The sequence below is a fragment of the Erythrolamprus reginae genome, chromosome 4 (assembly GCF_031021105.1).
Source record: "Erythrolamprus reginae isolate rEryReg1 chromosome 4, rEryReg1.hap1, whole genome shotgun sequence".
Classification (NCBI taxonomy): Eukaryota; Metazoa; Chordata; class Lepidosauria; order Squamata; family Dipsadidae; genus Erythrolamprus; species Erythrolamprus reginae.
Window position 1 is genome coordinate 112,625,623 of NC_091953.1, and position 14,519 is coordinate 112,640,141.

Genomic DNA, 14,519 nt, shown 5'->3' on the forward strand with positions numbered 1-14,519 from the left:
CTTGAAGAGTTAATATTCAAGGCTGTTTCGTCACTTCCTCATTGAAGCTATAAAAGCTCATTATTTTGCTCGGTCACTTCTTTTACTTTTGCCTGAGAGATGGGGGAGTGGTGTTTAAGCTTCCTGCTTGTTATCTATATTGTATTTTAGCTCTTCTTATCTATATTGTATTTTGCTTTGTGCTAAACTTGTAATTGTTCAGTGCGTATTATTCTGTATTTGCTTCGTGCTTATTCTGGATTGTTTACATTTTGTTTATATGTAAATAATACTTTCATAGCCTAGCTAACCGAGACAAGCCAACAAATATGAATGAGATATAAAATGTGAATACTGACTTCAGCATAGGTGTCTTGAGAGAGATAAAGGGCAAATCTTGAAACATGCATTGTTACAGATGAACTTGTATCATGATGTTATAATGCGTTTTGAACTTTGAAGATCATAAGCCTTCAGAAAGCACTGAATAATACTGTATGAAACAATGAATAACCACTGACATTTCTCTAGCTGTATTATTTGCTTTTTCGTGTGGCATGGGCCGAAAGTTATTTCACCAATAAAGATCAGCTATGAAAAACCACACTCTATGAAATAAAGTATCATTTGATTGATCCTAGGATTTAAATATGCCATGGGAAGGGGCCAGTCAAAAGAAAAAGCATGCAACCTTCAGATTTATTATTACCATTCAATTTCCAAGAAGGCTCAACACTGCTTAATGTCTGATATAAAATGTTTGAGATTGGAATGACTAAAAAGTCTCATATCTATCTTACTATAAATATGTTAGGCATAACATAAAAAAATCTGTTACTCTGCTATCATAATTGTCAGTGGCAAGATAAGGCCAAAGTATAGATACGAAGATTTTTTTTTTTGTAGGACACTATATTTTAGAGTGATTTGCTCAGTCAAAACCCCAATTTACCAGGGTCACCCAGAAGTAATGCACTACATTTTTTTCTCAACCTACAGTAATAGTACGAATGCAAAACTCTAGATATACATTATTTGAATGTTTAGGAGTGTGTGTGTAAATTTTGGGTTTCTTCAGACAGATACCGTAGCTGCAGCAGTGTTTCAAAATGGCGTCTGTAAATGATGTATGTTACAAGCAACATGTCGTCATTGAATTTCTCACTGCGGAGAAAGAAACTGTTGGGAACATTCTCAAACGTTTGTATACAGTTTATGGAGAATCAGCAATCGACAGAAGTACAATTAGCCGCTGGGCACAGATGGTGAGGCCATTAGATGTGATTTGCACAGTGCAGAAATGGCTTTGTGACCAGAACAAGGAGTGGTACCGACAAGGCATACACACCCTTGTGTCTCGCTGGAGGAAGGCCATAGAATGGGACGGAGATTAAGTGGAAAAATAGGGAGCGTAGAAGAAACATCATTCTTTCTTGTGTGTAAGTTTCATTGTGTTCAATAAATAATTGTTGAAGGAAAAAAAAGTGGCGCATTACTTTCTGGGCGACCCTCGTAGTTTAGGAAACTACTCTTTCTTTAGTTTTTGTTTTTATTTTTTTCCCTGGACTTTGATTCTGTCCAAGCGATTCCTGATGCATCCTGCAGCTGCAGAGCTCCCAGGTAGCCATTTTGTCTCCTTACCCTCTGTTGTGGTTAGCTCTGGCCCTGCTCCTGCCCCAAGGACTGTGGATGTGGGGGAGACATCCACATGCTGCAGGCCTGTTTTGCCTCCGGTGGAATCTGATGAAGGCTCCTCTGACCAAGAAGACATGAATGATAGGGAGGAGGAGAGTGTGGCAGACAGCTCAGAAGGAGATCAATTATATAGCTCCTCCTTGGATTCAGAACAAGAGTTAATGATACAGCCACGCATGTGGAGAGGGTTGCATAGGCAACAACAACTGAGAAAGAAAATGAGGCCACCTGTGGTTGGGTGGGGCTGTGGTAATTAGTGAGGCTGCTATAAAGAGCAGCCTGTGGGTTTGGCCATTGTGGAGGATTATCTGATGGTTGTGTTTCGTGACTGCTTTACTGACTTTGATCTTTTGTGTGCTGATTTTTCCCTGCTTTGAAACTAAACCAGAGCAAAGTGTGTTTCACTTTGTGAAAGAAGGACTGTGAATTGCCTCACAGCTGCAAGCTAAGTATCACAGAACTGATAAGGGACTTGTACAAATTACCAGTTTGTTTGGAGACGAGTACTCTTTGCTATACCAAAAGAGGGCTTGGTTTAAGTGAATTTTCATTATAAAGAACATTGTTTTGAATTTTCAAACGTGTGTGTGTCTGAAATTTATACCTGTGAATTTTTGGGCGGAGTCTAACAGAGAGCCCGACAGAACACCCTCTTGCTGCCCAATGTTGCTGTTTGATTAGGAAGTTCAATCATTCTGATGACGAGGAAGGACCAAGAAGGGAAGGGAGGAAGATGCCCCAGTATTTGCAATCTGCTCAGGCAGGTCCACAGTCTATCTTTCCACATGCACCATCCTTAATATTCTCGGGAGATGTGAGACGATACTCTCGCCTGGATTCTCAAGGAATTATTTTGATAAATATGACAAACTCACATCGTCACATGACATATCAGGACTTTTTCTCTCTTTGCTAAACTGGGTGGGGTGGGGCCCGCATGTGATGCATTTGGCCCCTGGCCTGAGAGTTTGACCGCCCTGTGCTAAACACTATTGAAAATGAGTTCCTGAATGCTCAACAAATATAGTCATAGGATCCTTTCCCTGCCTCTTTAATTGTTCTTTAACATTTAGGCATATCAAGTTTTAATACACTATGCACAGCTCTTACTTTACTTTCTGAAGATGCATCTATATTTTCGAGAGAGAAGTGAATGCATCGTAGTACAGCTTTGGTATAAATAACATCCAACACAAACAACCTTACTTGTTTAAGTTTCTTTAGATCTTCATCAAGTTCCAAGTTGTCTAGAATAACAGCAACAAACAAGCTCAGCAGAATCTACAAAATAAAATAAAAATAGAACTGAATACAGTGGTACCTCTACCTACAAACACCTCTACTTACGAACTTTTCTAGATAAGACCTGGGTGTTCAAGATTTTTTTGCCTCTTCTCAAGAACCATTTTCCACTTACAAACCCGAACCTCCGAAACTGTAACCGGAAAAGGCAGGGAGAAGCCTCCGTGGGGCCTCTTTAGGAATCTCTTGGGATGAAACAGGGCTGGAAAATGTGGGGAGAAGTTTCCATGGGGCCTCTCTAGGAATCTCCTGGAAGGAAACAGGGCCTCCACCCTCCCTGTGGTTTCCCCAATTGCACGCATTATTTGCTTTTACATTGATTCCTATGGGAAAGATTGCTTCTTCTTACAAACTTTTCAACTTAAGAACCTGGTCACAGAAAGAATTAAGTTCGTAAGTAGAGGTACCAGTGTACAGTGGTATCTCGACATACGAGTTTAATTCGTTCCAGACCCTAACTCATAAGTCGATCAACTCGCATCTCGAACGAATGCCTTTAGACTTTGTTTTTCGCGACGAGATAACTGGAAGCAAGGAGATTCTTGCGCCACCTAGTGGAAGCTTGGCTTGTATCCCGAATTTGAGCTCAAGTGTCGAACAGAAATTTTGCTAGCGTCGCGGCTCGTAACTTGGAATACTCGCATGTGGAGCAGCTCGTAAGTAGAGGTACTACTGTACTTAATATTTTTTAAATAAATTAACATCCTTTTAGTGAAACAAATAAGAAGAAAAAGTCCAAAATAGAGAAGAGATATAGTTGTAGACCATTTGGATTTCTGGATAGTGATTTTATGGGTTGCTTATGTACATACAAACATGTAGAATATACAGTATAATAAGTATATGCACATATATTGCTGAATAATAGTTCAACCATCGTTCAGCCACTGCTCCAGCTAAAAACCCAATGAAAAACTGTTCCAAGATTTGATCAAAGAATTGTGTCTTGGTTGCAAAATACAGTGCAGTTTTAGGCTGATTGTTTCCCATTTCTATGGCTGAGAACAACAGGCACAGAAGGAAGGTTTTTACTGAATGTCAAAAACAACTCTAGAGCATTTCCACAAAAGAACAGTTAAACCTCAGCTTATTATTTAACTTCACCATCCCCTTTTAATAATAGACTTCACTCCTAACACAGTTTTTTGCTTTTCAAATGTAACTTCTATCTTAGCCTCTGCTGTGAAAACTATTCATTTCTCTCAGCTCTCTACAGAATCTGTTTCCAAGTGCATACAATTAACACTTTTGAACTTTACCCACCTTCTCATTCTGAGTCCTGAAAGTTATCATTTGCTGCAATGTTTTCCTGCTGTTTTATTGCTTGTGTCTCTGTCACTATTTCCTAGAGGGTTTTTTTTTTGGTCATGGTTACAGAAGTTTTACAGGACTTCTAAACAACTGTTAATGATGACAGGCGAAGCCTCAGGTTCTAGGGCTTTTGTTAAAAGGATAATAACATTATCGGGCCATCCTATTGCAAGTTCTGTCCCTTTCGTATGTATGTACTTGTTATATTATGATGTGCATGTAAATGGGTTGGAACTCACATTAAGGTAGTTTTCAGCACTTGTTCCCTCTGATCCCCTGGCCATCAACATCTCAATAGCAGTAATATTAAAGTACACATACATACATACATACATACATACATACATACATACATACCTAAAATTTATTTATTTATTTATTCAATTTTTATGCCGCCCTCCTCCTTAGACTCAGGGCGGCTTTTTAACAGAGCCAGGGCACTTTTTAACAGAGCCAGCCTATTGCCCCCACAATCAGGGTCCTCATTTTACACACCTTGGAAGGATGGAAGGCTGAGTCAACCTTGAGCCGGTGATGAGATTTGAACCGCTGACCTTCAGATCTACAGTCAGCTTCAGTGGCCTGCAGTACAGCACTCTACCTGCTGTGCCACCCTGGCTCTTTTATGGCCTGTTATTGACCTAACATCAATAATGACATCAAAAAGCACAACCAAGAATGTTCACACCAAGACAACTAGACACAAGGACATTTTTTCCCAAATGCCATCACTCTGCTAAACAAATAATTCCCTCAACACTGTCAAACTATTTACTAAGTCTACATTATTATTACTACTAGTTTTTTCTCATCATTCCTATCACCCATTTCCTTCCACTTATGACTGTATGACTGTAACCTGTTGCTAGTATCCTTAAGATTTTTTATTAATATTGATTGTTTCCTCGTTGCTTATTTGACCTCTATGACAATCATTAAGTATTGTACCTCATGATTCTTGACAAATGTATCTTTTCTTTTATGTACACTGAGAGCATATGCACCAAGACAAATTCCTTGTGCGTCCAATCACACTAGGCTAATAAATAATTCTGTTCTGTTCTGTTCTATTCTATATGATCCCGCTATATAGAATGCTGGTGAGACCACATTTGGAATACTGTGTTCAGTTCTGGAGACCTCACCTACAAAAAGATATTGACAAAATTGAACGGGTCCAAAGACGGGCTACAAGAATGGTGGAAGGTCTTAAGCATAAAATGTATCAGGAAAGACTTAATGAACTCAATCTGTATAGTCTGGAGGACAGAAGGAAAAGGGGGGACATGATCGAAACATTTAAATATATTAAAGGGTTAAATAAGGTCCAGGAGGGAAGTGTTTTTAAAAGGAAAGTGAACACAAGAACAAGGGGACACAATCTGAAGTTAGTTGGGGGAAAGATCAAAAGCAACATGAGAAAATATTATTTTACTGAAAGAGTAGTAGTTCCTTGGAACAAACTTCCAGCAGACGTGGTAGATAAATCCACAGTAACTGAATTTAAACATGCCTGGGATAAACATATATCCATCCTAAGATAAAATACAGAAAATAGTATAAGGGCAGACTAGATGGACCAGGAGGTCTTTTTCTGCCGTCAAACTTCTATGTTTCTATGTTTCTATGTATATGCACAGACATTAATGTACGAATCTGAACATCCTAGGATAACATATATGTTGGAAAGGGATGCAGGAAAATCTATATTTAGAAGGGTACATGTCTCAAGGATTGAAGAGAATATAACCTCTAGAAAATTCAATTTCTGCCTAGATCATGGATAACTATACATTAGACCAAAAGGGAATAATCCTTCCCTTAATGAATTGGGTAGTTGCTTGAATAGAAGCTGTTGTTGTAACTGCCAAATTTGCACCAGATAACACCATCAGTCCTTATGTTTCATCTATTTAATGAGATTGTTTTTACATATGCTCCATTGGATCGGACATTTCCTTTCTTATAAAAAACACCTGTTCCATATTGCAGAAGTGTAAAGCAATGAAGATCTGCTCAAATTGCATCCCTTCATTATGTTCTATCTATATCTGAAATTAATTGTTGGTTTGCGTTTATTTTGGTTTGCCATACCATGATATTTTTCATGTGCTTATTCGGACATCATAAAATAGGGAAGCGCTGTACTAACTTCTAATTATCAGCTGTTGTCCCAAGTGTTTGATTAGCTTTCTGTTTAATTACAGCCATGGGAAGATTGCAACGCAATGAAAATATAGAAAACTTTGCTTACTAAATATATGTTCTTGCTTCATTATGACCCCTGTTTTGCTGTGATTCGGGATGTTAATAAATACTCTATTAAAGGGGAAGCATGATCTTGTTTAAAAATATCTTGTATTTTTTGTAAACACAGATCATTACATGTTACAGATCTGAACCTCAGATTCTTTCCAAGAATTAACATAGTTGCCTTTATCGACAAGTGAAAACCCATCAGTTAAAAAGGCAAGTTGTCTCTGCCAAACAATTCTGCACAGATATTTGCCTCAATGGGTATCCATTCCTGGGATCTAAGTAGCAATCTTTATTCAAAGTGACAGTAATAAATTAAAACAATCCTATTGAATAGTATCCAAATGCAAAACACTCATATAATAAAATTAAAAGTTATGACCAAACCCTAGCTCAACAGCTGAATATCTCTAAGCAGGCAATGAAGGAGGATTCTGGCAATGCCCAAAAGTTGTAGGAAAGGCAACACAAGGCAAAGCTAGAGGTTGTATTGGGAAATACTGACTTAACAATCTGCAATTGGTATAATACTCAAGAAATAGAGAAAAGCAAGTATCAGTCAAGAGGAAGTTCCTCTTGTTTCTGACAACTCCTTCACTGTTCTGTCTGGGTTTTCCCAGACCTCCACACCCACTGAAAAAACAGCCAGACACTCTGGTAAAATCCCAAAAGTATTTTATAGCAGGAAAAAATAAGCACAAAGGAAAACCTGTCTTCACAGCAGACAGGTTACAATACGTTACAACAGGGTCCTGATGTCCAGTCAATTTCACAAGCTTCTTGCTGGCACACACCCCCAAGGTTTCAATAGTCCAAGGCACAAACCAGGATTGTAGCCACCAAAGTTCACGGACAGGTCTCACGAATCTCCAAGATAAAACTCCACAAGCCAGGAAGGGTGGGGCCGCCTTTTATCCTTTCCCAAGCACCACACCCAAACCCAGCTGTGACCTCTAATGCTGGAAATACCTAGCCAATTGAGTTCGTCTCTGATTAGCTCTCCTTTGTCGCATATCTATGATGTCATGAGCATCTTCCCCCAGGGAATCCAGGCTGCTTGCTGGGGAGAGCTCCCCCTGGTGGAACTCTGGCTGTCCTTCTTCTTCAGCCTGGGATTCCGCTTCCTCGTCAGTCTGCACCTCCTGGTCCTCAGCCTCTCCCTCTGAGCTGGAAGCCGACAGCAAATCAGCCATTCCCGGAGGGGTCCCAGGCTGAACCACAACACCATCCCCCCGCGGAAGGCCCCTCCCCACCTGCCAGTGGAGAGGACGCGGTTTCTGAGGGAACTGGGCGTGAAAAGCCCGAAGAAGATCGGGAGCGTCCAACAACGCCGCTTCCACCCAGGAGCAATCATCCGGATCCCCCTCTACCCATTGCACATTGTACTGGAAACACCCATCCACCCAACGGGAATCCACAACGTCATGTACCATAGCTTCAGGGAGGTGATCACGAACACACGGGGCAGGAAACACGGGAACATTGGGACGGAGCGGACAATCGGGAGGGACAGGGACTAGCAGCGAACGGTGAAACACAGGGTGAACCCGCAAGTTGTCCGGCAGGGTGAGCCGGTAAGCCACCGGATTAATCACCCGCTCAACGGGAAAAGGACCCAGGAACCGGGGATCTAGTTTGTGCCGGGGTAATTCAGAGGCTACATATTTCGTGGACAACCACACCTGATCCCCCACCACCAAGGGGGGCACATCCCGTCTGGAGCGATCAGCCACCCTCTTGTAGTCCTCCTTGGCTTTATTCAGGTATCTCTTCACCATCTCGTGAACCGCCTGCAGCTCTGAGAGAAAGTCCTCAGCAGCAGGCACCGGGGAATCTAGGAGGGTCAAGGGAAAGAAGCGAGGGTGAAATCCATAATTTGCGAAAAAGGGCGTGAGTCGGGTCGATGAGTGACGGGAATTGTTGAAAGCGAACTCCGCTACAGGGATAAACCGGGACCAATCCGTCTGGCGATCCGCCACTACACACCGCAGGTATTGTTCCAATATCCCGATCACTTTTTCTGTACCGCCATCAGTCTGGGGGTGCTGCGTCGAGGCGAGGCACACGGACACATTCAGGGCCGACATCAATTCCCGCCAAAACCGGGCTGTGAATTGTGTGCCCCTATCAGAGACCACTCGATCCGGAAGCCCATGTAACCGAAACACGTGACTAATAAACATTTGAGCCGTGAGTTGGGCAGTGGGCACCCTAGTGCAAGGGACAAAATGCACCATCTTGGTGAGCATGTCCATCACCACCATGACTACCGTGAAACGAGCAGAGGAAGGCAAATGAGTGACAAAGTCAATGGACACGGCACCCCAGGGTCTCTCAGGCGTGGGCAAAGGTTGCAGTAATCCCGGTGGGGCTCCAGTCACCCCCTTGGCCGTACGACACTGGACACAGGTGGCCACATAGGAACGCACATCATCTTGGAGGCGTGACCACCAGAATGTCCGAGAGACTAGCTCCAATGTTTTAAACAGACCAAAATGCCCCGCCACTGGACAGTCATGACACTGGGTCATAATCAACCCTCTCACTGGGCCGGCGGGAACATACAGCTGCCCCCGGTACCGAAGCAGACCGTCTTGAAACGTCCATGGGGAATTGGGTGTTAACTCCCGCACTCTCTGCGCTACAAACCCATCCTCACGCTGCGCCTCCCGTAAACGGTGACGCAAGTCTACTGGGTCCTGAGTAGCAGCCAAAGCTGCAGGGGGTAACACTGTCTGCAGAGGGGCCAGCTCCTTCGGGTGCGTGTATTCTGGCTTGCGCGACAAGGCATCCGCTCGGGGGTTCTGGGCACTGGGAGTGTACCTGATGCGGAAATTGAACCGCGCGAAAAAGAAAGACCAGCGGATCTGTCTCTGGTTTAATTTCCGGGCCGTCTGCAAATACTCAAGGTTCCGGTGATCCGTCCGTACCTCGATTTGATGACGGGCCCCCTCCAGGTAATGCCGCCAATGCTCAAAGGCGGCCTTCACCGCTAAAAGTTCCTTCTCCCAAATAGTATAGTTCCTTTCCGAGGGAGACAGCTTCCGGGAGAAGTAGGCACACGGAAACAACATGTCACCGGGCCGATGGGCTTGGAGAAGCACTGCGCCAACCGCTACATCTGAAGCGTCGGTTTCTAACACAAACGGCTGAGCGGGATCAGGATGGCGCAGAAGCGGTTCCGCCATGAACGCCGCTTTCAGGGCATCAAAAGCCCGCTGTTCCGCCTCCCCCCAACCAAATGGGACTTGTTTTTGTAACAACCGAGTCAAGGGCGTGGTTAACGTGGCATACCCCGGAACAAAAGCCCGATAGTAGTTTGCAAACCCCAAAAGACGTTGTACGTCTTTCACCCGTCGTGGAGGTTGCCAAGACTGAAGTGCGGCCACTTTGTTCGGGTCCATGGAAATGCCACCTGGAGATAAAATGTGCCCCAGGAATTCGACGGTAGTCTGGAAGAATTGGCACTTCTCCAGCTTGGCATACAACTGCTGCTCCCGCAACCGGAGCAGGACCCGGCGCAAATGGGTCAAATGCAAGGCATGGTTCGGGGAATACACTAAAATGTCATCAAGGTAAATCACCACAAAATGGTCCAACATGTCCCGGAACACGTCGTTCATCAGATGTTGAAACACGGCCGGGGCGTTGGTGAGGCCAAATGGCATCACTGTATATTCAAAGTGGCCGTAACGCGTGCCAAACGCTGTCTTCCACTCATCCCCGGCCCGCATCCGGACCAAATTATACGCACTGCGCAAATCGATTTTGGTGAATACCGTTGCCGTCCGCAACCGGTCCATGAGTTCAGGGATCAAGGGCAAGGGGTACCTATTCCGCACTGTGATGGCGTTAAGGCGGCGATAGTCACAGCAGAGGCGAAGATCGCCTGTTTTCTTTTTCACGAACAAAACAGGGGCAGACAAAGGGGACTTGGATGGCCGAATAAATCCCTTGGCCAGATTCTTTTCCACAAACTCCTTGAGAGCCACAAGCTCCGGCTCGGACATGGAGTACAAACGACCAGCCGGGAGCTTGGCGTCAGGGAGCAGGTCAATGGCACAGTCATACGTCCGATGTGGTGGTAGCCGATCCGCCTCTTTTTCGTTGAACACATCGGCGAATTCCTCGAGGCAACGGGGTAATTGAATCGCGGGAACTACTGGGCCGTGGGCTGCGCACACATGTCGGTGATGGTCCACGCACTGCAAACTGGAGAAGGTGACCAAGTTCTGAGACCACACCACCTGTGGGTCATGTGCACGCAGCCATGACAACCCCAACACGAGGGGAAAATGAAGCCCCTTGGTAACATAAAACTGTAGGGCCTCCTCATGAGTTCCGATGCACATCCGCACCGGCAGGGTCTGGAAACGGATGGGACCAGCCAACAAAACCCGCCCATCGATAGTCTCCACAGTTAATGGCGGGGTAACAGGACAAAGGGGCAAGGAATGACGTTGGGCAAAGGCTTCGTCTAAGAAGTTCGTCGTCGCCCCCGAATCCACAAGGGCCAACGCGGGGTAAGTCCGAGTCCGTTGCGCGATATGCAAGGTCACCGCAAGCGTCAGGTGTCAAAACGGTCCAAATTCGGGAGTCGTGGAGTCAGACGAAAGTGGGATCCCCGCCCGACCTAGTGTTGCCACCAAGCCGGGCCCCCCTCGTTTCCCGATCGTTCCGGCGACGGAGGACATCCAGATGAAGGCCCCGCCATCGGAGAGTTCAGGGCAGGAACGGGGACACCAGGGGTTGTCTCCTGTAACTGCACAGGGGACGCCATGGGAAGCACGGGAGGGCTGTAGGGTACAGGAACGACGGCAGCCACGGTGCTCCGCCTCTTGTGGGGACAAACGACAGCAAAATGTCCCGGGGCCCCACAATAGAAGCACAACCCAGCTGCCCGCCGACGCCCTCGTTCCTCCGGGGTCTGTCGGGGTCGGGCGTAACTTACGTCCATCGGCTCCCCGGCAGCAACACGATCCATCAAGCGTGGAGGCAGCGCTGGTGAAAAACGTCGGGGCGCAGGGACCGGAGCCGGGGTGCTTACGGTTGACAACCCCCGCCGCGAAACAGGTGTCGGCGGGACGCCTGATGCACGGGGGTTGGACCGTCCCGCTCGACGGACTTCCCTGGCCAACAGCCTGGCCTCTATTGCCAAGCAATGCCGCTCCAAACCGTCCAACGTGCCGGGCATCACCTCATGCACTAAGGCGTCCAACATCGTGTCGGATAGTCCATCTTGAAAGGCCTCGATCAGGGCAGCCTCATTCCACTGGACTTGCCCGGCCAGAGACCTAAAGTCAGCCATATAGTCCACCAGGGGGCGCGAACCCTGGCGTAATTGCTTCAGCGCCCGCGTGGCCGTTTGTTCCTGCACCGGGTCCGCAAATTGGTGACGCAGCAAGTCACAAAAAGCATTGTAGTCCTGGAGTAGCGGATCATCCCGGGCCAGGTAAGGTGCCACCCACGACGCTGTAGGGCCAGCCAATAAACTGCACAGAAACGCCGCCTTGTGGTCATCCCCTGGGAAGTGCATCATCTGCGCGTTGATAAAAAGCTGCACCTGGCTCTGGAACGCAGAAAACAGCCGCCGATCCCCCCAGAACTTTTCCGGCATCGCCACAAAACATTTCCTTCTGGGCAAAGGTGCTGAAGGTGGTACCACAGGTGCCGCCTGGGGTGGGGCCGCCTGGGACAAAACCTCCACTTGACGTTGTAATAACAAGACTGTCTGGGTCAAGTGAGCAATGTCCCCTCGCAACTCTGCAAAGACAGCCTGTATGTCAGCTGCAGAAACATCCATGGTGACAGGCAAAAACAGGAAGCCGACAAACAAAAGAAGTCCAACCAGGAACCAGCAGCAAAGAGCAAGGAACAAAACAACCAAACCACCCCTCCAAAATGAGCACCAGGTGTCTGGTGGTTGGTGGAGTTTTATTCTGTTCTGTCTGGGTTTTCCCAGACCTCCACACCCACTGAAAAAACAGCCAGACACTCTGGTAAAATCCCAAAAGTATTTTATAGCAGGAAAAAATAAGCACAAAGGAAAACCTGTCTTCACAGCAGACAGGTTACAATACGTTACAACAGGGTCCTGATGTCCAGTCAATTTCACAAGCTTCTTGCTGGCACACACCCCCAAGGTTTCAATAGTCCAAGGCACAAACCAGGATTGTAGCCACCAAAGTTCACAGACAGGTCTCACGAATCTCCAAGATAAAACTCCACAAGCCAGGAAGGGTGGGGCCGCCTTTTATCCTTTCCCAAGCACCACACCCAAACCCAGCTGTGACCTCTAATGCTGGAAATACCTAGCCAATTGAGTTCGTCTCTGATTAGCTCTCCTTTGTCGCATATCTATGATGTCATGAGCATCTTCCCCCAGGGAATCCAGGCTGCTTGCTGGGGAGAGCTCCCCCTGGTGGAACTCTGGCTGTCCTTCTTCTTCAGCCTGGGATTCCGCTTCCTCGTCAGTCTGCACCTCCTGGTCCTCAGCCTCTCCCTCTGAGCTGGAAGCCGACAGCAAATCAGCCATTCCCGGAGGGGTCCCAGGCTGAACCACAACATTCACTAACAATTTTTCTTCCATAAAAGTAAACTTAAAATGACCAGAAGCAATTGAATGGGAGAACGGATCAGTAAAGGAACTGTCAGACACACTTCCATTTGAAGTGCAGAAAAGAAAAACCCCAACTCCATGTTATTATTAAACTATGACTAAACAATGTTGTCTGGCGGGACCCAGGTTAAGAGCCTTCTCTGTGGTGGCTCTGACCCTCTGAAACCAGCTCCCCCCAGAGATTAGGATTGCCCCCACCCTCCTTGCCTTTCAGAAACTCTTTAAAACCCACCTCTGCCGTCAGGCATGGGGGAATTGAAACATCTCCCCCTTGCCCATGTAGTTTCTGTGTATGATTCGACTGTGTGCTTGTTTTTTATATATTGGGGTTTCTTTTGGATTTTTTAACCTAAAACTGTAATTTAGATTGCTAAATATTAGATTTGTTACTATGTATTGTTTTTTACCATTGTTGTGAGCCGCCCTGAGTCTACGGAGAGGGGCGGCATATAACTCCAATAAATCCAATCTAATCTAATCTAATCTATTATTATTTATTAGATTTGTATGCCACCCTCTCCGAGGACTCTATCCGAGGATAGAGATGAGCAAGTTTTGAGGCAAAAGGCACATAAATGCATATATAAAGAATCCCCAAACCCTCTTTCATAACACCCCCGGGCAAACCATCCAATCCCCATTGTCAGTATCATGCAATATATTAAGATAAGCCCGCATAGATTGCAAGAAGGAAATAATGATATTGCTTTAAGAGCTAGGCAGCAATTATGGGCTGGGCTGCAATTTGGTAACATAAAGGAGACAGATGTGTGACTCTCTGTTACAATCCATTGCTACATTCTCATTCTGCTGTTGCTCTGCATTATGTACTGATGCTTTATCATGAAATGTTCGTTATGTTGTTGTTTATATATGCTGGTTAAGTATATATAAAGTATTTCTGACCTGTGTGCAAGATACTGTGTAGAATATACTAAGAGCTGTGTGAAAGATACTGTATAGAATATACTAAGAGCTGTGTGCAAGATACTGTATAGAATATACTAAGAGCTGTGTGAAAGATACTGTGTAGAATATACTAAGAGCTGTGTGCAAGATACTGTGTAGAATATACTAAGAGCTGTGTGAAAGATACTGTATAGAATATACTAAGAGCTGTGTGCAAGATACTGTATAGAATATACTAAGAGCTGTGTGAAAGATACTGTGTAGAATATACTAAGAGCTGTGTGCAAGATACTGTATAGAATATACTAAGAGCTGTGTGAAAGATACTGTATAGAATATACTAAGAGCTGTGTGAAAGATACTGTGTAGAATATACTAAGAGCTGTGTGCAAGATACTGTATAGAATATACTAAGAACTGTGAGCAAGATATTGTATAGAATATATTA

At 45.3% G+C, this 14,519-nt stretch overlaps 1 protein-coding gene across 1 annotated transcript in view; it reads right to left on the reverse strand.

Moving 5' to 3' along the window:
* Positions 1-14,519, reverse strand: part of NALCN (sodium leak channel, non-selective) — a 309,533-nt gene that overhangs the window by 95,048 nt on the left and 199,966 nt on the right. The window contains exon 15 of the mRNA XM_070751235.1: positions 2,881-2,955. Within this exon, the coding sequence (XP_070607336.1) occupies positions 2,881-2,955 (75 nt within the window). The remainder of the gene's footprint in view (positions 1-2,880; positions 2,956-14,519) is intronic.